General features: G+C 49.3%; 1 protein-coding gene across 1 annotated transcript in view; it reads right to left on the bottom strand.

Annotated features, from left to right (window-relative positions):
• Nucleotides 1–2,150: 2,150 nt before the first annotated feature.
• The window catches only part of LOC123653918 (vacuolar protein sorting-associated protein 13D), a 51,251-nt gene continuing 34,253 nt past the window's right edge, over nucleotides 2,151–19,148 (bottom strand). Inside the window, 30 exon segments of the mRNA XM_045589895.1 lie at nucleotides 2,151–2,803; nucleotides 2,880–3,011; nucleotides 3,100–3,274; nucleotides 3,350–3,868; nucleotides 4,170–4,382; nucleotides 4,708–4,871; nucleotides 5,100–5,295; nucleotides 5,674–5,785; nucleotides 6,986–7,093; nucleotides 8,122–8,339; nucleotides 8,593–8,737; nucleotides 9,277–9,482; nucleotides 9,662–9,880; nucleotides 10,130–10,333; nucleotides 10,934–11,119; nucleotides 11,398–11,578; nucleotides 12,283–12,508; nucleotides 13,279–13,429; nucleotides 13,847–14,081; nucleotides 14,443–14,583; nucleotides 15,580–15,744; nucleotides 15,887–15,987; nucleotides 16,045–16,107; nucleotides 16,183–16,281; nucleotides 16,362–16,552; nucleotides 16,618–16,720; nucleotides 17,088–17,258; nucleotides 17,614–17,758; nucleotides 18,289–18,426; nucleotides 18,860–18,984. Of these exon segments, the coding sequence (XP_045445851.1) occupies nucleotides 2,151–2,803; nucleotides 2,880–3,011; nucleotides 3,100–3,274; nucleotides 3,350–3,868; nucleotides 4,170–4,382; nucleotides 4,708–4,871; nucleotides 5,100–5,295; nucleotides 5,674–5,785; nucleotides 6,986–7,093; nucleotides 8,122–8,339; nucleotides 8,593–8,737; nucleotides 9,277–9,482; nucleotides 9,662–9,880; nucleotides 10,130–10,333; nucleotides 10,934–11,119; nucleotides 11,398–11,578; nucleotides 12,283–12,508; nucleotides 13,279–13,429; nucleotides 13,847–14,081; nucleotides 14,443–14,583; nucleotides 15,580–15,744; nucleotides 15,887–15,987; nucleotides 16,045–16,107; nucleotides 16,183–16,281; nucleotides 16,362–16,552; nucleotides 16,618–16,720; nucleotides 17,088–17,258; nucleotides 17,614–17,758; nucleotides 18,289–18,426; nucleotides 18,860–18,984 (5,685 nt within the window).

Here is a 19,148-nt window from a genome sequence, read left to right as displayed (position 1 = left end):
TACAATTTACACTAATCACTCTTTTAAATAGGAACAAAACAAATTCTACGTTAGATCATAAATAGGGAATGTAATCCTGTCCCGAATAAGTTACAATAAAATATCAGTCAATACCACAATTGTTACTATTAGGGCTTAAAATTAGTCTATACATATACTAAGGGCTTATTTCACCAGTTGTACATAACGCTATTTGACAGATAACGATATCCTGTTATATATTATATATTAAAAGTTTTTGATGTATTTATTCTATACCGTCGAATTTCACTGTATTTATAAATAGATACTAGCTTCTGCCTGCGACTTTGTCCGCGTGGAATAGTTACTTTGGGCTAGTGCTAACTTTAATCATTTGCGAAACTTTTACGCAGCGCACACAACGGAAGCTCTCAAAAGGAAAAAAACCGATTTTGAGACATTTTATATTAGTGCTCCGCTCCTAGTGGTCTTAGCGTGATGATGTATAGCCTATAGCACTCCTCGATAAATGGGCTATCTAACATTGAAAGAATTTTTCAAATTGGACCAGTAGTTCCTGAGATTAGCGCGTTCAAGTAAACAAAGAAACAAACTATTCAGCTTTATAATATTAGTATAGATTTCTATTCGCAAATATCAACCTAAAACTTGTAGTTATCGACAAATGGTGAAACAGGGCCTAACTCTCATTCTGTACACTGCGCTATCCACAGCCATTTCTATGTCTGCAACTCTATATTTAAAGCAATTGAAGTTTACATTTGTTGTTAATACACAACACCGAACATTCCTTTTAATTTAATACCTACAATAATAACTTCATTCACTCCTACTGCGATCGTAATGGATAATTTTAATCCTAGAAGTATAGCCGTGTTAAGATATTTACGTATAAAATGAATAATCAATTCACTTAAAATCAACTTAATATTAAAACAACTTAAAAACAGTGTTGAGATAATGTATCATACGATTTCACTAATAATATTTCTTCTGTAACGATCCTTTATGTACGTATTTCAATACTTAACAAAACCAGTGTGCTTTAGGCCACACGACTGAAGTAAAACTCCTTAGGCTCCATCTAACTTATATCTCCCTCTCAACTTCACCGTTCGCCTCACCCGATCACACTTTTCGTAACGCTCTCGTCACGCATCCACCAGCTTACTCCCCAAGTGAAGCGTGCGTGAAGAAGTTTTACTTTAAAAATCCAGTAGTTTCACGTATAACATCTTTATCATAAGATTACAAAATAAAATTACAATATAATAATTATTATAAGTAATGGTTTGGTGCGTTATTGCTTCGCGTCGGACGCTTCTCTACCTAATAACTAAAACAATAAAAGTAAACTGTCGAACGGTACATAACATTAGGACTTCGAGATAAGCGTAACAGTGGTACACGTGGAATATGTACACTTATATACATTGATCGTATCTCGTTAAGTTAGATTATGTAAATATCAAATATACGCTTCATACACACAAAATATACAATACAAACGCATCGCGCACGCTGTTACATATATATTGCTCATAAACATTTTCGTTGAGTGGAAATTGAAGACTTGGCACTACTCGTTGACCACTGCATCAAGTTGCCGTCCACCATTCTCTCCGATCACAATGAATACCGTTTTAAACAAGTATTAACAATTCAACTCCCTCATTTATTCATTCACCGTGTCTTATATACAAAGGAACGTGTGATACACTTGTGATGCTTCAGTTGGCTGCTTATGTACTTGTTTGTAAAAACATTGTAACAATTAGTTTCATTCAGACTTTATTATTAAAGGTTCTGTGTGCGATTTCTTCGATGTTTCTTATCCGTCAGACGCCTTATACCGCATCATTTTTTGCGACAACATCGAAAGATTTCATAATATTCTTAATTGAAATTCTCTTCTGCGTTCAAACCACAAACACGAATGAGACTCACAGTCAAAGTAGACGTTTTACACATTGAGTTACAAAATATACACCAGTGACGATGATAATATTTACGCTGAACTTAGCGTTACGAGTGTGCGTTTTCAAGTAAGTCTTTAAGTCGAATTTATATTCCGCACTGATCGAGAACCGGGCAGTCGAAAGATGTCGCTACGTCTCCGAGTGAGCGGGGCCGGCGGGGACAGTGGGGACAGCGGGTCTCTGGGGCGGCTAGAGGTCGGCGTGCGGCAGCAGCGTGTGGCGGCGGTCGTGGTGCAGCTGGCGCGCGGCGGCGGCCGTGCGCGCCAGCCAGCCCGCCAGCTCGGCGCTGTCGCACTGCACGCGCGGCCGCCGCAGCGCCTCGGCGCCCGCGCCGCGCACGCCCAGCTCCACGAACCACGCGCCGCCCGCCTGCAGCGCCGCGCACGACACCAGGTTGCCGAGCTGCGTCTCCATCACCACCTGCGGCGGCCCGTGCTTGCAGGTCACGATGCGCAGGTGCGCGTCCGACAGCAGCGCGCGGATGTCGTGCGGCGGGCCGCGCACCGTGCGGTAGGCCACGAAGCGCTCGTCGGGCTCGCGCGCCGGCAGCGCCAGCAGCAGCGCCGCGCCCTCGGCCAGCTCGGGGCAGTAGCGCGGCAGCGGCGCCGCGCCACCCGCGCCCCCGGCCGCCAGGCGCGGCGCGCGCAGGCGCCGCGGGGCTCCGCCGGCGCGCCGCGACGTCTCGCGGAGCGCCGCCGCCGTCTCGGCCGCCAGGTCCAGCACGCCGATGACGGGCTTGGTGACGGTGCCCACGAGCCCCTTGCCGACGCCGGCCAGGAAGCCCGCCACGCCCTCCGCCGCCGCGCCCTCGTAGCTGTGCTTCACTAGCGACGTCATGCCACCTGCGGGTCGTGCGAGAGAGAAAGTCAAATAAACGATTCGTTAAAGCTCACGATACTTCGAACACCCAGCCCTCACCAAGTATCCCGAGACCGAGCCCCCGGAAGCCGGCGGCGAGATGCGACCCGGCGGCGGCCGACCGGATGCGACGCCGGGTCTCCTCGTGCGCCTCGTCTCCGACCACTCGCTCCAGGCCGTCGCCCAACGTTTCTACAAATGATAAAATACAGTCAGAAAATCATAATCCATCTCAAGTTAAATAGTAAAATTAAAAAAAATTGATGTATTTATGCATTACCGGTAACTTTGGCGGCCGAGTTGGATATACCGTGGGTGACATTCTTAAACAGGGCTCCGACGTTACCCTCCAGCAGTAGGCCCGAAACCCCCTCCGACACGTCCGCCACAAAACCTAACGGGTTACCGAGGAAGTCCACGGAACCCAAAATTTTCGCCGCTTGCCATTTTAATTCCTGATGAAAGAGGAATATCATCAGTATAGATTCGACCAACACACGCATCAGAGACAAGGAGATGACGGTACTGACATCCTTGAAGTGCCTGAGCAGCTGGCGCGCGAGGCCGGCCGCAGTGTCGAAGGCGTGCGCGCGCACGAAGGGCTCCAGCTCGACGGCCGCGTCCTCGAAGCGGATGAAGGTGAGGCCGAGGCGGCGCTTGAGCGCGCCCAGCTCGCCCTCCAGCTTGCCGGCCGTGAACATGGACAGGCGCACCTGGCTCGGGATGATCTTGATGAGCGCGAAGTAGTACCGCGGCGCGTGCAGAGCCGTCAGTTCGTGGAGTACGCGGCGCGTCTCGTACTCCGCCTCGTCGGGCTCCTCGAGGGCGGGCGCGGGCTCAGCGCCGCCCTCCGCCCACGACCACACCAGCAGCACGAGGCGCTCGTCCAGGCGCACGGCCACGGGCCGCAGCGCCACCACCAGGTGGGAGAAGTACAACGCGTTGTAGTTGGGCGGGGCGCGCGTCAGCTCCAGCGACACGTGTAGTGCCGGCAGCGCGCCGCCCTCCTCCAGGCAGTACAGCAGCACAGGGCTGGGCGCGCTCGTAAGCTGCGGACGGGACCGCACATCAGACACTACTCGGTATTGGTCAGATCGATGATTCAATCGGTTTTGACGATTGATTACCTTGCCCGTCCTTGCGTACACGGCCAAACAACCATTTTATAACATCATCAAAGATGATTTAAAATTTGTACGTATTATTTACTTTTGTGCTACCCACACACTAGGGAATCTTAAACATTTTTAATATGATATCAAAAATCGACCGTTCGAGCGGGGATCGAACCTGCATCTCCGACTGACCGTGTCGGTGAAAGTTTTCAACCAGAGTTAGTATGTTTCGCACCTGGTTGTCCCACTGCATGGAGTCGACGGACAGCGCGAGCTGCGCGGAGCGCGGCGCGCGCGCCACCGTGAGGCGCAGGCGCGAGAACTGCGCGAACAGCAGCTCGGCGGGCGGCCAGCGCGCCACCAGCGACAGCGACGCGCCCGCCAGCGACACCGCCAGCCCCCACTCGCGCGCGTCCGCCTCCGCCGGCGGCGCGTCCTCGGCCGGCGCCTGCGGACCGGGTCACCTGATGACGCCTGAGCTGGGACACGGCGCGGCAATGTCGCAGCGCCGTCGAGCTCAATCGATACTTCAGCCGTGCGCTTTACTCTCCAATGCATATTTTAGTGTTTTCATAATCGGATGCGCTCATTGATATTATAACATTTAACAGTAATATAACATTTAAGAACTTTTAAATGCATTTTGCCGACATACTATTTTGTAATTTAACATTTAAACATATTAGAGTTGGGGCACCCGACATTGGTCCTTCGAGCCGGGTCTGAACCGGCGACCTATCGATCGGTCCACCTGGCCAGCGAGCGGTACTCACGGGGTCGGCGCGGTCGCGGATGCGCACGCAGCGCGTGGGCCCGTCGGCGCTGAGCGCCACGGCGAGGCGGCCGGAGCCGGGCCGCAGCGTGCGCCACTGCACGGCCTGCTCGGGCGGCACGGCGCCGCGCCACGCGCCCGCCAGCCCCAGCACCACGCGCCCGCCTGCCGCACGAGCCAACTCACTTTATCGGATCGCCTACGTCGCTCTGACGCAAAGAAGCTAGGCCCGAGTACTTGCCGAAATTTTATACGGCCACAGGAGAGGCGCGAGATCGTACGCCAATCTCAATTAAACGTTAAACGTTTCATAATTAATTCAAAATATATTTAAACATTGGTTTAGCAATAACATGTAATGGGGACGTATGAAAGAGATACCAGAGGACGTACCGGGCTGCAGGCCCATGAGGCCGTGCTCGGGCTGCACGCAGAGGTTGGCGTGCGCGCAGGCCATGCGCTGGGCGGGCGCGCGCTGGGCGGGCACGAGGCGCCAGGCCTGCGTGGACGCGCGCCGCGGGTCCGCGCGCCGCAGCACCAGCGCCGCCGCGCGCCCCGGCCGCGGGGCCGCCTCCTCGATGTCCAGCACCTGCGCGACCGTTGTCAGCTATATTGGCTCTTATTTACATTTACTACGTTTATCGGCGCTGAAATATGTCACGTGTATTTTTTCTTATACAACTAGGTCGGCAAACAAGCGTACGGCTCACCTGATGGTAAGCGATTCTACCGTAGCTTATACCAACAACCCCATTCCCCCCAGGAGCTCTGGTCACCTTAATCACCAACGGGAACACAACACAACTTGAAAACAGTATTATTTATCTGTGATCTTTTGTAAAGGTACTCCCTCAATCGGGCTGCTCCCGATTTTGAGGCAGATAATTCCTGCTGTGGCAAACGTCAAATAAAGTTAATAAACGAAGCCACTGCGGGTGCAGCGTATCGGACGAGAGGAACAGCTGACCATGGCGTGCGGCGACAGCGCGCAGTCGTCGCTGAGCGCGTCGGTGGGCTGCGGCGGCGAGCTGCCCTCGTGCAGCAGCTGCGCGCCCGGCCCGCGCCGCCACAGCTGGCTCCTGCGACCGCGCACGGGTTACTGGGGCTTCCTTTTGTACTCATTACATTGTTTTAAAATAGATTTGTCGGTGACACAATCAGTGTATTGCTAATATTATAATTGCACGACACGAGGCTCGAGCAAACGGGATCGAAAAGAAATATGCGAGCAGATCGTAATGATGGCGTTCGGAAATTAATATATTCTTTTTTTAACCGACTTCAAAAAAAGGAGGACGTTACTCAATTTGACCGTATATATGTTTTTTTTTAATGTATGTTCGGGGATAACTCCGTCGTTTATGGACCGATTTCGATAATTCTTCTTTTATTGGAAAGAAGATATCCCTAGTTTGGTACCATGATAAGGAAAATAGGATCTGATGATGGGATCCCAGAGAAATCGAGGGAAACTCTCGAAAATCCGCATAACTTTTTACTGGGTGTACCGATTTTGATGATTTTTAATTTAATCGAAAGCCGATGTTTATCGTGTGGTCATATTTAAATTTCATCGAGATCTGATTACAGCTTTTAGAGTAATCTTTGATGATGCGTATTTACTTGACATTTTTTTGTCTACCTACGTTGTATTACTTGTTGATATAATTAAAGTCGGTTTTTCTTCGTTTGCCTGCAAACACAATTATTAACTAAATAGAGTCAATCAATGGCAATACATATATAGAAAAATTATTGCCCCAAAGGCACCTTCTGCGAGCGTGTTAAAGACGAAAATTGTTTGCAGCGCCATCAGCGAACAGTCGCGCTGACTCGCCCATTCCCTGTACTCTAACAGCGCCTAACGCTCTCCTTGACATATACCCTGAATACAATCCGTATACCGATGAATCAAGAGATATATTGTCAGTTGGTCAGAAGTTATGTGAGCTCGAAATGTGAAAGATTTGTCTTTAAGTTATATTTTTACCATTTTAATTAAATACAAATCTAATATATAAAATTCTCGTGTCGCGGTGTTTGTAGTTAAACTCCTCCGAGACGGCTTGACCGATTCTCATGAAATTTTGTGTGCATATCGGGTAGGTCTGAGAATCGAACAACATCTATTTTTCACCCCCTAAGTTTTAGCGGGGGCGATTGATGAAGTTAATAACATATATGGCAAAACAACGTTTGCGGGGTCAGCTAGTAAATATATAAAAGGCACAACTGGCACTGAGAGAGAACTGCTCCGTGTGCTAAAAAAAATATCTCACCTGTCTCCGTATCGCTTGCGCGCCAGTTGTACGCGAGTGGAACCCAGAGGCACCTCCAAAACTAGGACGCCCTCGTCCTCATCCGCACCGCCCTCCTGCATGCTGTCACTACCAGAATTATTTACAAATCTTGGTATGTTTTTTGCTTGTCACAATTTAAACCACATATAGTTAAGAAATAGATCAAGACGAAAAGAACTGAATCTCCAAATGAACAACTTATTAGTTATAAGAAACGTTCGTATTAATAATTAACCGAATTCCAAAAAAGGAGGAGGTTCTCAATTCGACTGTATATGTATGTTACATCAGAATTTTTGACCCTGTGGACCGATTTCGACAAATTTTTTTTTAATCGAAAGGTGTTGTGTGTCAATTGGTCCCATTTAAATTTATTTGAGATCTAACAACTACTTTTCGAGTTATATCTAATAATGAGTTTTTACTTGACGCTTTTTTCGTCGACCTACATTGTATTATACCGCATAACTTTCTACTGGATGTACCGATTTTGATAATTCTTTTTTTGTTGGAAGGAAGATATTCCAAGTTTAGTACCATGATAAGGAAACCAGGATCTGATGATGGGATCCCAGAGAAATCGAGGGAAACTCTTGAAAATCCGCAATAACCTTTTACTGGGTGTACCGATTTTAATAATTTTTAATTTAATCGAAAGCTGATGTTTGTCATGTGGTCACTTATATAAATTTATTGAGATCTGATAACTACTTTTTGAGTAATCTTTGAGAACGCGTAGTTACTTGACTATTTTTTCGTCGACCTACGTTGTATTACTCGTCGATGTAATTGAAGTCGGTTTTTTTTCGTTTGCGAGCAAACACAATTATTTTAATAAGCAGATTCGAGACGGTTCAGAACATAAACTAATTAAACTAAGTTAAAGCTGTCATTGCAATTTATCAAGTGTAAAATTTACAATATAAATACATTTCGTGATATGCAGGTACGGAACAAACATTAAAGGAGAAAACTTGCACGTCTAAAATGAAATTAGAACATGAGGAGAGCTTCCTAATACTAAGCATTTTAACCCTTCTCATTCATAAGAGACAAAGTCGTTGCCCTCAAAGCTACACTAGGCCTCTGGAGAAGACTAGAGATATAAGATGTGCACTGACGGGTCGGCCGCGCCGCTCGCGGTGGCGGCGAAGGCCACGTAGATGAAGTTCTGGTAGAGCAGCGTGTGGTCCTCGTGCAGCGCGGCGAGCGGCAGCGCCAGGCGCGGCCCGCCGGGCGCCCGCAGCGCCAGCGCCGCCGCGCCCTCGGGCTCCGGCAGCGCCCAGCTGGCGCGCCCGCCCGCGCTCACCACGCACTCCTCCGCGCTGCCCACCTGCAACCACCGGGAACATTCAGCCTCAATCCTGCCAGGAACACAACACTGCTTGAAAGCAATGTCGAGGTTCTCCCAGTCGAACTGTGTCAGATTTTGAGCAGCCGATATATCTAGCTGTGCCATACCTCAATAAAATTGGTAGAAATCGACCTTAAGAGCCGTAAGTGTAAGTACGAGTATCAAACACATTTTATCTAATTAAGTTATCTTTTGCCAATATACTGTAACATGACATTCGACGACACCTGACCTGGTGGAACATGATGGCGACGGGCGAGAAGTTGTCGATGCGCAGCGGCGGCGGCTCCCCGCGCGCCGCGCTCAGCACCACCAGCAGCGCCGCGCCCTGCGCCACCACCTCCACGCGCAGCAGCTGGTACGACCCACCACTCTCTCTGCACACAAACACATATTATTAGTCTGTATCTTCGTGGGCCTTAGGGGTCGTCCATTAATCACGTGAAGCTCGAAAGGGGGGAGGGGTTCGGAATACATCATGAAATGTCACTAGTATATAGTCCCTGACATGATACATGATTTATTCCAAAACTATCTGTAAATATTTAGTTCTTAAGTTTTGAATTGTAAATATGTATAATATTTTGTATAAATAAAAGTTTATTTGTCCCTGACTATATTGAGATATCCCATATATAATATTTTTCGTAGAACGCGAGATATAAAAAAAAAAAAAAAATTTAACAAACACCCTTAACCTTGATGCCTGTCTACAAATTTATATCACCATATTTAAATTGTATATATAACTGTATTTAAAGATAATTTTCAATATACTTTGCACAAAAAATACGCGTGATTCTTGGTATGGAGGTAATCTATAACCTCACCACACTTAACTAAGAGAGTAGGGAGTTAAAAAATTGCTAATTAATGGACGGTGCCCTAGGTAAAGTGCCAAGAGTCAGACGCGCACCTGCAGGCGACGTGTAAGCTCCTGGGCGCGTCGATGCGGAAGCCGCCGGACCAGGCGGTGAGGGCGCGCGGGCCGCCGAGCCGTGGCTCCGGCTCCGCCAGCACCCGCACGCACAGCAGCTGCTCGCGGTCCCAGCGCGCCCAGTGCCACGGCAGGTAGCAGCCCGCCACCGCCGACACGTGCGTCGCGATCGCGCCCGGGTCGTTCTGACGGGCATCACAATGGCTCGTCTTGAACGATCGCCAAACGGACGCGGTTAACTTCTACTCGCTACTCCGATAATTATATTCAAAGCTATCGAGCTGAGCAGCACTACGCGTACATGCAAGACGACGTTTAGAAAACAAATAAAGCCAGCGGATAGGCGAAAAATAGGGTATATTACGAGTGTGGTCGCGGTGCACTTCTGCGCGAACTGCAGGCGGTGCGGCGTGTTGTTGTGCAGCTGGTAGCGCGGCGTGAGCGTGACGATGTTGGTGCGGCGGTAGCGGCCCCGCCCCGCGCGCACGGACACGCCCACCGCGAACGCACGCTCGCCCTCGCCGCCGCGGCTCTCCAGCTTCTTCACCGTCACGCCCGGCCCCAGCCCGAACGGCGAGCACCACTGCACACATCCGCACGTCACTGACACGCTCGAGAGTCGATCTCGATTTCAATGACTCACGAGCTACATATGTGTATTAAGTATGGAAATGTAACTTTACGGGCTTAGAGTTGAACATAACGGAAAATTAATCTTTATCTGTAGGAACACAGTTTTGCCGAGTCATTGAACTCTGTATCTTTATGAAACATTCATAAAGCTATATAAAGATTGCAAACAACACTTTTGTGTAATGCCAGCGGGCCGTACCTCGGCGCCGGCGGCCAGCGAGGCGCCGAGGCGCGCGCTGACGGTGGGCCCGTCGCCGTCCGCGAAGGCGAAGGGCAGCGGCGCCACCATGCGCGCCAGCTCGTGCTCCGCGAACTGCCCCGCCGCCTCGCCGCCGCCCTCCGCGCGGAACACCAGCGGCAGCCCCGTGCGGTTCACCAGCCAGTACGCGGCCGACACCGACACCTGCGGCGCGACTGTCGATCTTGATATATGTACAGGAGGACATGTCGTGTTCAAAATATGAAGCAGTCTGCCTGAGAAAGTACCCCGACCTTACTGTGCCAATGCACAGTCTGTGTTGTTATTAACTCTTAAAACTTAACTTCTCGCCACTTTAAGTTAACTTTGAACTCATTTCTATTTACTACAGCGATATCATAAGCTTGGAAATGTGAAAATTGCGCCCTTTTTATCAATTACCATATTTAAGTTTACAACTTATATTAAAATTACTTGCGATACTTCTGGAATTGTTGGCGTCTGTAAGCTACAGTAATCGCTTACCATCAGGTGAGACGTACGCTTATTGTTTGCCCATCCTCCTTATATATAAAATTCTCGATCAGTATTGGAACACTGTACAAGCACTACTTTAAAATAAATAATTTTATATACCTATGGTGAATGAGATTTCCTGGGGAAAGTTGGAGGTAGGATCGACCCCACGCTTGCGTTGCTTCTGGTGTTGCAAGTGCCTATAGAATACAGTAGCCGCTAACCATCATGTAGGCCGTACGCTTGTTTGGTGACCTAATCGAATTATAACAAAATACGATTTTGTACCTTGATGCCATCAGTCTTCTTGACGGTGACTCTCGCATTGAGATACAGACGACGCCCGCGCTGGTCGCGCAGCTTCAGTCGCGCAGAGAACGAGCCCGCACCCGCCGCGCCACCCACGCTCAGCGGCGTCGACCAACCGAAGCCTTCCAGTTTCACGCACAGCTCCACGCCCTCCTCGACATTGACCTGCACCATGTGTTAGCTTTTTATGTCTATCTATGATATATATTATATATATCTCTAATATTATAAAGCTGAAGAGTTTGTTCATTTGACTCGGTTTTTAGGAACTACTGATTCGCATTAAAAGAAATATTTTTGTGTTAGATAGGCCATTTATCGAGGTTATAGGCTATATAATATTCCAGTATATATTTTCCCTCAAACAGACGCGGGTGAAACCGCGGGGCAATAGCCATAAGTAGTCATACAACCCAAAGACGACATTCTAATATAATATGAACCTGATGGAAAGGCTGCGTGCCGGCCGGCGCCAGCGTGCCGCTGACGGCGTCCGCGCGGTACTGCAGCTCTAGGGGCAGCAGGTTCTCCAGGCGCAGCGCCGGCACCAGCGTCAGCGTGTGGCCCGCCAGCAGCTCGCCGCGGTCCGGCGGGAAGCGCTCGCGGACGATGGCGCAGCAGAACCTGGCGCGTGTAAGCCGTACAGTACGAACCGTTTAAGGAGAGCACATATCCGTGCGGTGCACGCGCTCGAATAGAACAAGCGTGAGCTGATCACAAGATTAGCAGCTTAAAAATTACATTCCTGTCCACTTCCTGAACCACCGCATCCATTAATCGATTAATCTTCTAATATGTAAAAAATTCGGGTCATAGTGTTTGTTACAGAACTTCTCTGAACAATTATTAAGATTTTTTTGTGTATTTTGGTAAGTCTGAAAATAGGACGTACGTTAGTTAGACGCCGCGTTAGCGCAACGGTTACGGCCATGGATTGTACCAGTTGCGCTGGCGGTTGCGGGTTCGATCCCCGCACGTGACAAATATTTGTATTGGCCATACAGGTGTTTGCCGTGGTCTGGGTGTTAGTGCAGTCCTTGTGGGTCTCCCTACCGTGCCTCGGAGAGCACGTTAAGCCGTCGGTCCCGGTTGTTATCATGTACACCTGATAGTGATCGTTACTCATAGTAGGGAATATATCCGCAAACCTGCATTAGAGCAGCGTGGTGGATTAAGCTCTGATCCTTCTCCTACACGGGGAAAGAAGCCTATGCCCAGTAGTGAGATATTACAGGCTGAAGCGTGTTATTTTTACGCCTCCGAGTGACGATGGTGTGTTTCAGTAAGCTCCCCGCTAGTTACGATACGGAGACGGAGTCGGCGCGTACCGGTAGACGTAGTCGTGCGGCGCGCGGCACTCGATGTGCAGCAGCGCGCGCTCGGCCGCGGCGGCGGCGCGCCAGTCCACGGCGGCGGGCGCGGCCAGCGGCGCGGGCGCGGCGGGCGCGCGCAGCAGCGGCCGCGCCCACACGGCGCCGGGGCGGGCGGCCAGCGGCGCCGCCCAGCGCGCGCCCGGCGCCAGCTGCGCGCTGCGCGCCGCGCCGCTCCACGGGCCTGCGCGCGCCGGTGAGGACGTTATCGTACTACACTTCATTTCGACTACTTAAACGTCGCTCGAGCTTATGCGATACGGTAGCATCGCTAGTCATATCGTGAATGAAACTTAATACGAGGTAAAAATTGTAAAGAGAAAATTACAAGCCCGCACGACCTTTGTAGGTCTTTCGAATCGAATAAAAGCGAATAAACTACACACAATCTACACAACACACTAGATAAATATGATATGAACTAAATAAGCGTAACACTACACATGACAGTACGACGACACGGATAACACGAGCGACGAGCACAAAGCGATATATACGAGGGCGCTACTAGGGCGAGAGTACGAGAGTAGGGAGCATCACCGCAGTTGACAAATATGGGAGTGTCTGGCAGCGCGCGCGGCGGCCCCAGGGCGGCCAGGGCGGCGCGGCGCTGCAGTGCGGCGCACGCGGCGCGCACGTGCGCCTGCGCAGCGCCCAGCCCGCGCGACACGGGCGCCGCGGGCACTGCGGGCGGACTCGTCAGTGGCGTTCGGCGGCGGCGGCCCGGGGCGCCGGCCACCGGCCGATGAACGTTATCATCGAGTTTTTTTTTTTCGAAAATGGTTTTGATATAATGTCAGAATTTGCTATTTCTCTATATTAAACAGTTTATTATTACATATTAAGCAATAATAAACCCCATATTTCTCAAATGCGACTCAACAGTAGGGTTTATGATCGAGAAAAAGAGTTAGTATCTAGCAGAAATAACGAAATATAGAGGTCGTCACTAACCGGCGGAGCCGGAGGGTGCGCGATCGAGCCTCAGCTCCACGGGATGTGGCAACTTGTTGACCAGCTGAAGGGCCGAGCGCACCGTCACCAACTTGCGTGCCGAGCCTTCCAGCGACACCTCCAGCACTAGCCGCGCCTCCGCATCCGACTTCTGCGTAGGCATTTAATGTCGTGATGTTCTATCTTTTTTTTAATTCGTTGTGATTATATAGTTCATCATCATCACCATCACTATCATCATATTGCAGTCCACTGCTGGACATAGACCTCCATAAATTCCAAAAATGCGTGAACTCATGTGCGTTGCCCATAGTCACCACGCTGGGCAGGCGGGTTGGTGACCGCAGGGCCAGCTTTGACGCACCGAAGACGCTGCTGCCCATCTTCGGCCTGTGCGCTTCAAAGCCAGCGGTTAGATGGCTATCCCGCCATCGGTCGGCTTCTTAAGTTCCAAGGGGGTAGTGAAAACTTTTTATCCCTTAGTCGCCTCTCACGACACCCACGGGAAGAGAAGAGGGTGGCTATATTCTTTGTGGTGTGTGTGGTGACAGGGGACGCGCGGGCGTACCGCGTGCGCGATGTGGCGGAAGAAGACGCCGACGCGGTCGACGCAGACGGGGTCGGGCGGCGCCCAGCCGTCCACGCTGAGCACGAGGCGGTGCAGCGGCGCGGGCGCGTGCGGAGTGTCCCGGCCGCGCCCGCGCCGCGCGCCGAACGAGAAGGGCTCCGTGTCGCCGGCGCGCACCATCACCCACGAGTCGTCCGGCGGCCCGCGCCGCGCGCCCGACCCGTCCTCGCGCAGTCTGCGGGGGTTCACCATTGTTCTTACATTCTGTCATTCTCATACACGTAATAGGTATTAGAAGGATTGGATTAAAACCATCGGTCCCCGAAGTGTCTAGTCTCCTGTGGTCCCTAAGGGGTCCACGTCTCAACTCAACGGTCTCTAGGTGTCAACGTCGGTGTGGAAAAATGTGGTTTCATATTTCAGAGGTCACGGCAGGGGTCCACGAAAATTTATTTGACTAGGCACAATGGGCATCACCCCCTAACACGACGACACATATTTTCCCTTGAAATTAGTCGATTTACAAACAATTATAGTAGTAATAACAATGATAAAAAAAACTAACAAAAACGTAGACATTTAGAGAAACGACTCACTCGTCCGATGTGGTCGTGAGCGTGGTGAACCATAATCGCTGTCCGGTAAGGTTCCGCAGGGCGTAGGGCACGAAGGGCGAGCGCCTTCGGTGACCCGCCGGACTGCTCTTGGGGGACTGCTCTGCCGTCAACGTCTGAACAAGTTTTCAAAGTAAGATTATGATCTTGATTCAACACTACATATCAATCAATTAAATTATCAATGCTATAGTTCGCGTCATGTTAAAAGAACGCTGAAAGAAACTGAAGGGGATGCGTTTGCGCATGGGTATACTCGCGCACAAAAGTACTACTGTTTTATTTTTTAATTAGGCTTTCACTCGCGGCTTCGTATAATGGTTATTGGTAGGTACATTGGCGGCAAATACCAGTGCGAATAATTCGGACTAAATAATTATAATAATTATCACTTTACAAAATTACAATTTTTTTTTGAAACAAAGCAATAACAAATTTTCTAGTTATTGAAATGTCGTATTCAAAAATATTAATTATCTGTACTCTCGATAATCGTATCTTAATAATTTTTATGTGTTTAAAATGATAAATTAATATTCGTTTTTTAGTGAAATAAATAGTAAATGGAGTTTTACAAGTGTTCGTATGCTAATGTTTTGTGAGTGAGTGATAAATGCGGAAAAAACGTGAATTACGATTGGCAGTGGTTTATTTACCAAACAAGGCTGTTCCAAAAAATGGACAGTACGAAAAAGTTTTTTCAAGAGTTGGCAACACTGTAAATCGCCTTTGCGCATTTTGACAACCAGCGCCAACCATTTTTCTCGCTTCTTTATGTAAAACTATTTCGTAATTTAAAACTAGCGCCATAACATTTTGAGTCGACGTCGAACTGTCTAACCAATAGCACACCGGCAAGCATGCGACACGTGATAAACACGCCCGCCCGCTTCCCCATACCACCAAATAGACCGATAAATCGCTTCTGCGCAGCTTCAAGGCCAGCGTTCTTTTTACATGACGCGAACTATACCATATTAAAATATCAAGCCAAATTCAGCTTGTATGTATCAGACTACATTCCTGTCTATTTTATAAACGATTTATCGACTAAACATTTTTTTGGAAGATTGCCTCAAGAAGAAAAATGAAGAGCGGTGCGTATGAAAGCACGTCACCTGCGGCGCGTAGTAGTCGGCGGTCCAGTTGGTGCGCACGAGGCGCGCCAGGTCCACGAGCGCGGACGTGACGTTGGTGTCCAGGTTGTCGGCCGAGCGCACGTCCAGCTGCACGCGCGCCAGCGCCAGCCCGGCCGACAGCGTGTACTCCCAGCGGCTCGAGAACCTGCGGACGTCGCACATCTCGTTTCATGGTGAAAACACTAGTGTGTTAAAGTGTACGTAAGTAAGAGATATAACTAAACAAGTCGTAATTTCGTCAGAAAATGCTTCTAAGCTTTATATATTAACAACGAGATATCGCGCACCTCCAGGGCTCGATGACGGGCTCCCAGTCGGACAGCGTGCGGTTGTAGTAGTCGACGCTGAGCTGCGCGCGCAGGCGGCCGCCCCCCGCGCCCACCTTCCCCTCGGCCTCCTCCCCCGCGCTAGGGGACGCCGCGCCGGGGACCGCCAGCGCGCCGGCCGCGCTCGAGGGCGTGGACACCAGCAGCGGGTCCTCGAATGATTCTTCTACTTTTCGTAAATCCTAGACACAGATATTTTAATATAAGGACCATCAAATGTTGAATTGATTATTATTGAACACTAAAGTATCACTCACTTGTTCCACGTGCAAGTCATTTAAGGAAACCTCCAGTAGCGGCACATCGGAATCCAGGCAGTCGTCTATAACGCACAGGGTCACACACTCCGCGTCCACCTGAAGAAGTATTACAAATATAGGGCAATTCGCGCAACGGCTACGAAAATAACGTTTCAAGTTTAAACAGTTTTCTTCACCTGCACCGCTTTTAGCGGCCAAAAAGAGGGTTTATCGGGGACCGGCGCCCGCGCAGGCGAAGCCGACTTTAGCCAGCGCGGCCGCGCCCCCGCGTACGCCACGCCCGCTGCACTGCGCATGTGTACGCTGTTGGCGGGCGCGTCCGCCGCCTCCTCCTCTGACTTGCCTGTTGAAAATATGTAAATAGTATAATTAATAATAATTTTCCTTATAGTATTAATTGAAGATCGAAAGGTCATATGCTGTATATGTTACCCGAAAGTGCGGCTCGGGCCTGCTCTGGAAGCGATTGCAGCATGGAAGCGAACATGCGCATGTCATGATAGGACAGGCGCAAGTTGAGAGTGCCCATAGCTACCTGTGGAGTGGACAAAGTTTAGTAAGTTTAGTTAAGTTATGATTACGCTCGTGTCATGTACCGTATTGTGGCCACATCTCCCAGGGAGGTAAGTGGGGTTAAATAAGGAAAGAAAGAAAACTTGTAGGCTTGGCTTGACAAAAAATTTACAATTTATAAAAAAGTAGAAGTCTAAGATAAGAACAGATACAAAAGATATAATAAAGAGGGATAGAGAACACAATAGGCAGCGATAAAAAGGAAAGTCGACCAGAATACCACCTCGGCACTTTTTTGACAGCAGAAATTTGCTGCCAAAAACGTTGTTTTTACCGGCCGAGCCTATAGCGGCCAGACCAGCACGGACGCCACAGCAGGAGCCACTCACGTGCAGCACGGCGTCGCTGCGCAGCGCGGCGTGCAGCGCGGCGGGCTCGACGATGGCCAGCGCCGTCTCCTCCTCCAGGCCCAGCACGCACGAGAACAGCTCCAGCTCGTTCAGCTCGCACAGCACCGGCCGCGCCGCGTCCGCCGGCCGGTACGTGATCACCGTCGTGCTCTGCCGCGCGCATTACCGATTACAATCATTGGGGTGGGCCACGGGGGGTATGTGGTGCTCAAAGTGTGGAGCGGCCGGCTGGGGTAGTACCTCGACCTTACAGACGATCACAGCTAAATAATACTGCTTTCCAACAGTGTTGTGTTCCTGTGGTGAGTATCGTAGTCAAGGCTCTTGTGAAGGGTCGGGACTAGGGTTAACAATGCGCATGTGACGCTTCTGGTGTTGCAGGCGTTCATATGCTACGGTAATCGCTTACCATCAGGTAAGCCGTACGCTTGTTTGCCGACCTAATCATTTATATAAAAAAAACTGTTAATTGTGAACGAAGGACGAGCATAGTCATGAAGCTCACTTTAAGTATGACGGCGTTGGTGTCCCACAGAGAGGCGTCCTCCACCAGCACCAGCTGCGAGTCGGTGATGTTCAGCTTGAGCTCCACGGCGCCGGGCGCCGCGCCGTCCAGCGCGTCTCCACGGCTCTCCACCGCCGCGTCCTCCCTGAACATGACAAGAGGTTTCAAACAAAGTATACCACTATAGTCTCACAAACATTACGTAAATCCTTATCCGACTTTTGAACCTATTATTCACTGCACTCGATCTTATATATTAAAAAAGTGTGCTTTAGACCACACGACTAAAGAAATACTTCTTTAGCTCCATCTAACTTATATTTCCCTTTTAACTTCCGTTTGCCTCGCCCGATCACACTTTTCGTAACGCTCTCGTCACGTATTCACCAGCTTTCTCCCCAAGTAAAGCGTGCGTAAAGAAGTTTTACTTCAAAAACAATCCAAACATAATTGTGTTTGCAGGCAAACGAAGAAAAACTGACTTCAATTATATCGACAAGTAATACAACGTAGGTAGACGAAAAAATAGTCAAGTAAATACGCATTATCAAAGATTACTTCAAAAGTGGTAATCAGATCTCGATGAAATTTAAATGTGACCACATGATAAACATCGGCTTTCTATTAAAAACATAAATAAATATGTATGTAATGATAAAAATGTCTGGCACTCACAGATGTTGCAGGTCGGGGTCGGCGGCCGGCGGCGGCGCCTGCATGATGAACTGGTTGGCCGCCTCCCACCAGTCCAGGATGGCCATCAGCCGCATGTTGTTGATGAGGATCGTGTACGCGGACGAGTCCGGCCGTTTTCTGATTCAGATTACGAGTTAAGTCATTAACTTAATTAAAAATATATATAAAATGTTTGGGATAACAAGAAATCTTCAGAAGAAGAAATCTTGAAAGAAATCTTTGAAAAGAAGAAATCTTACAATCTTTGAGATAACAAGAAGTCTTGTTAATTTAATTAAAATTGTGATATCTCCTATAGAGATACGATCGTCCTTGTCAACTTTTTTAGTAATTAAAAATTATAGATTTGATTATTGAAGAACATATAAAATTGTAAATTTAGATCGATTTTTAGCGTCAAAGATAATAAAACTTTGATGCGTAGATCTAGAAATCTTGACTAAAACAGGCAAATTTTTCCGAAGAAGCCCAAAATATGAGAAATGACACGGACAAATCCCAAGGCTCAGCTAGTGAGAACACTACACAGGAACCAGCGAGCGCTGCCCACCTGGCGTGCACCTCGGCCTGCACGCTGTGCCTGTGCTCGGGCATGGGCTGCACGATGTGGCTGAACACGTTGCCGCGCCGGTTGGCCGGCTCGCCCGCGTAGCGCGTGTCGCTCACCAGGATCTCCTGGGGGGGGGGGGGCTTAGACGGTTCAAACTCAATAATATGAGGATGTCGGATTTGCTAGACGTTAGGGTATTTTATATGCATCTTATACTCAACAATAACAAGACGTCGGACGTTGATGATCATTTTACAGTACTGTGCGAGCAAGCGTATAGTATGTGAAG

Source organism: Melitaea cinxia, chromosome 5 (assembly GCF_905220565.1).
Source record: "Melitaea cinxia chromosome 5, ilMelCinx1.1, whole genome shotgun sequence".
Taxonomy (NCBI): Eukaryota; Metazoa; Arthropoda; class Insecta; order Lepidoptera; family Nymphalidae; genus Melitaea; species Melitaea cinxia.
The sequence above is the reverse complement of the archived record's forward strand: the minus strand, read 5'-3'. Positions and strand labels throughout refer to the sequence as shown.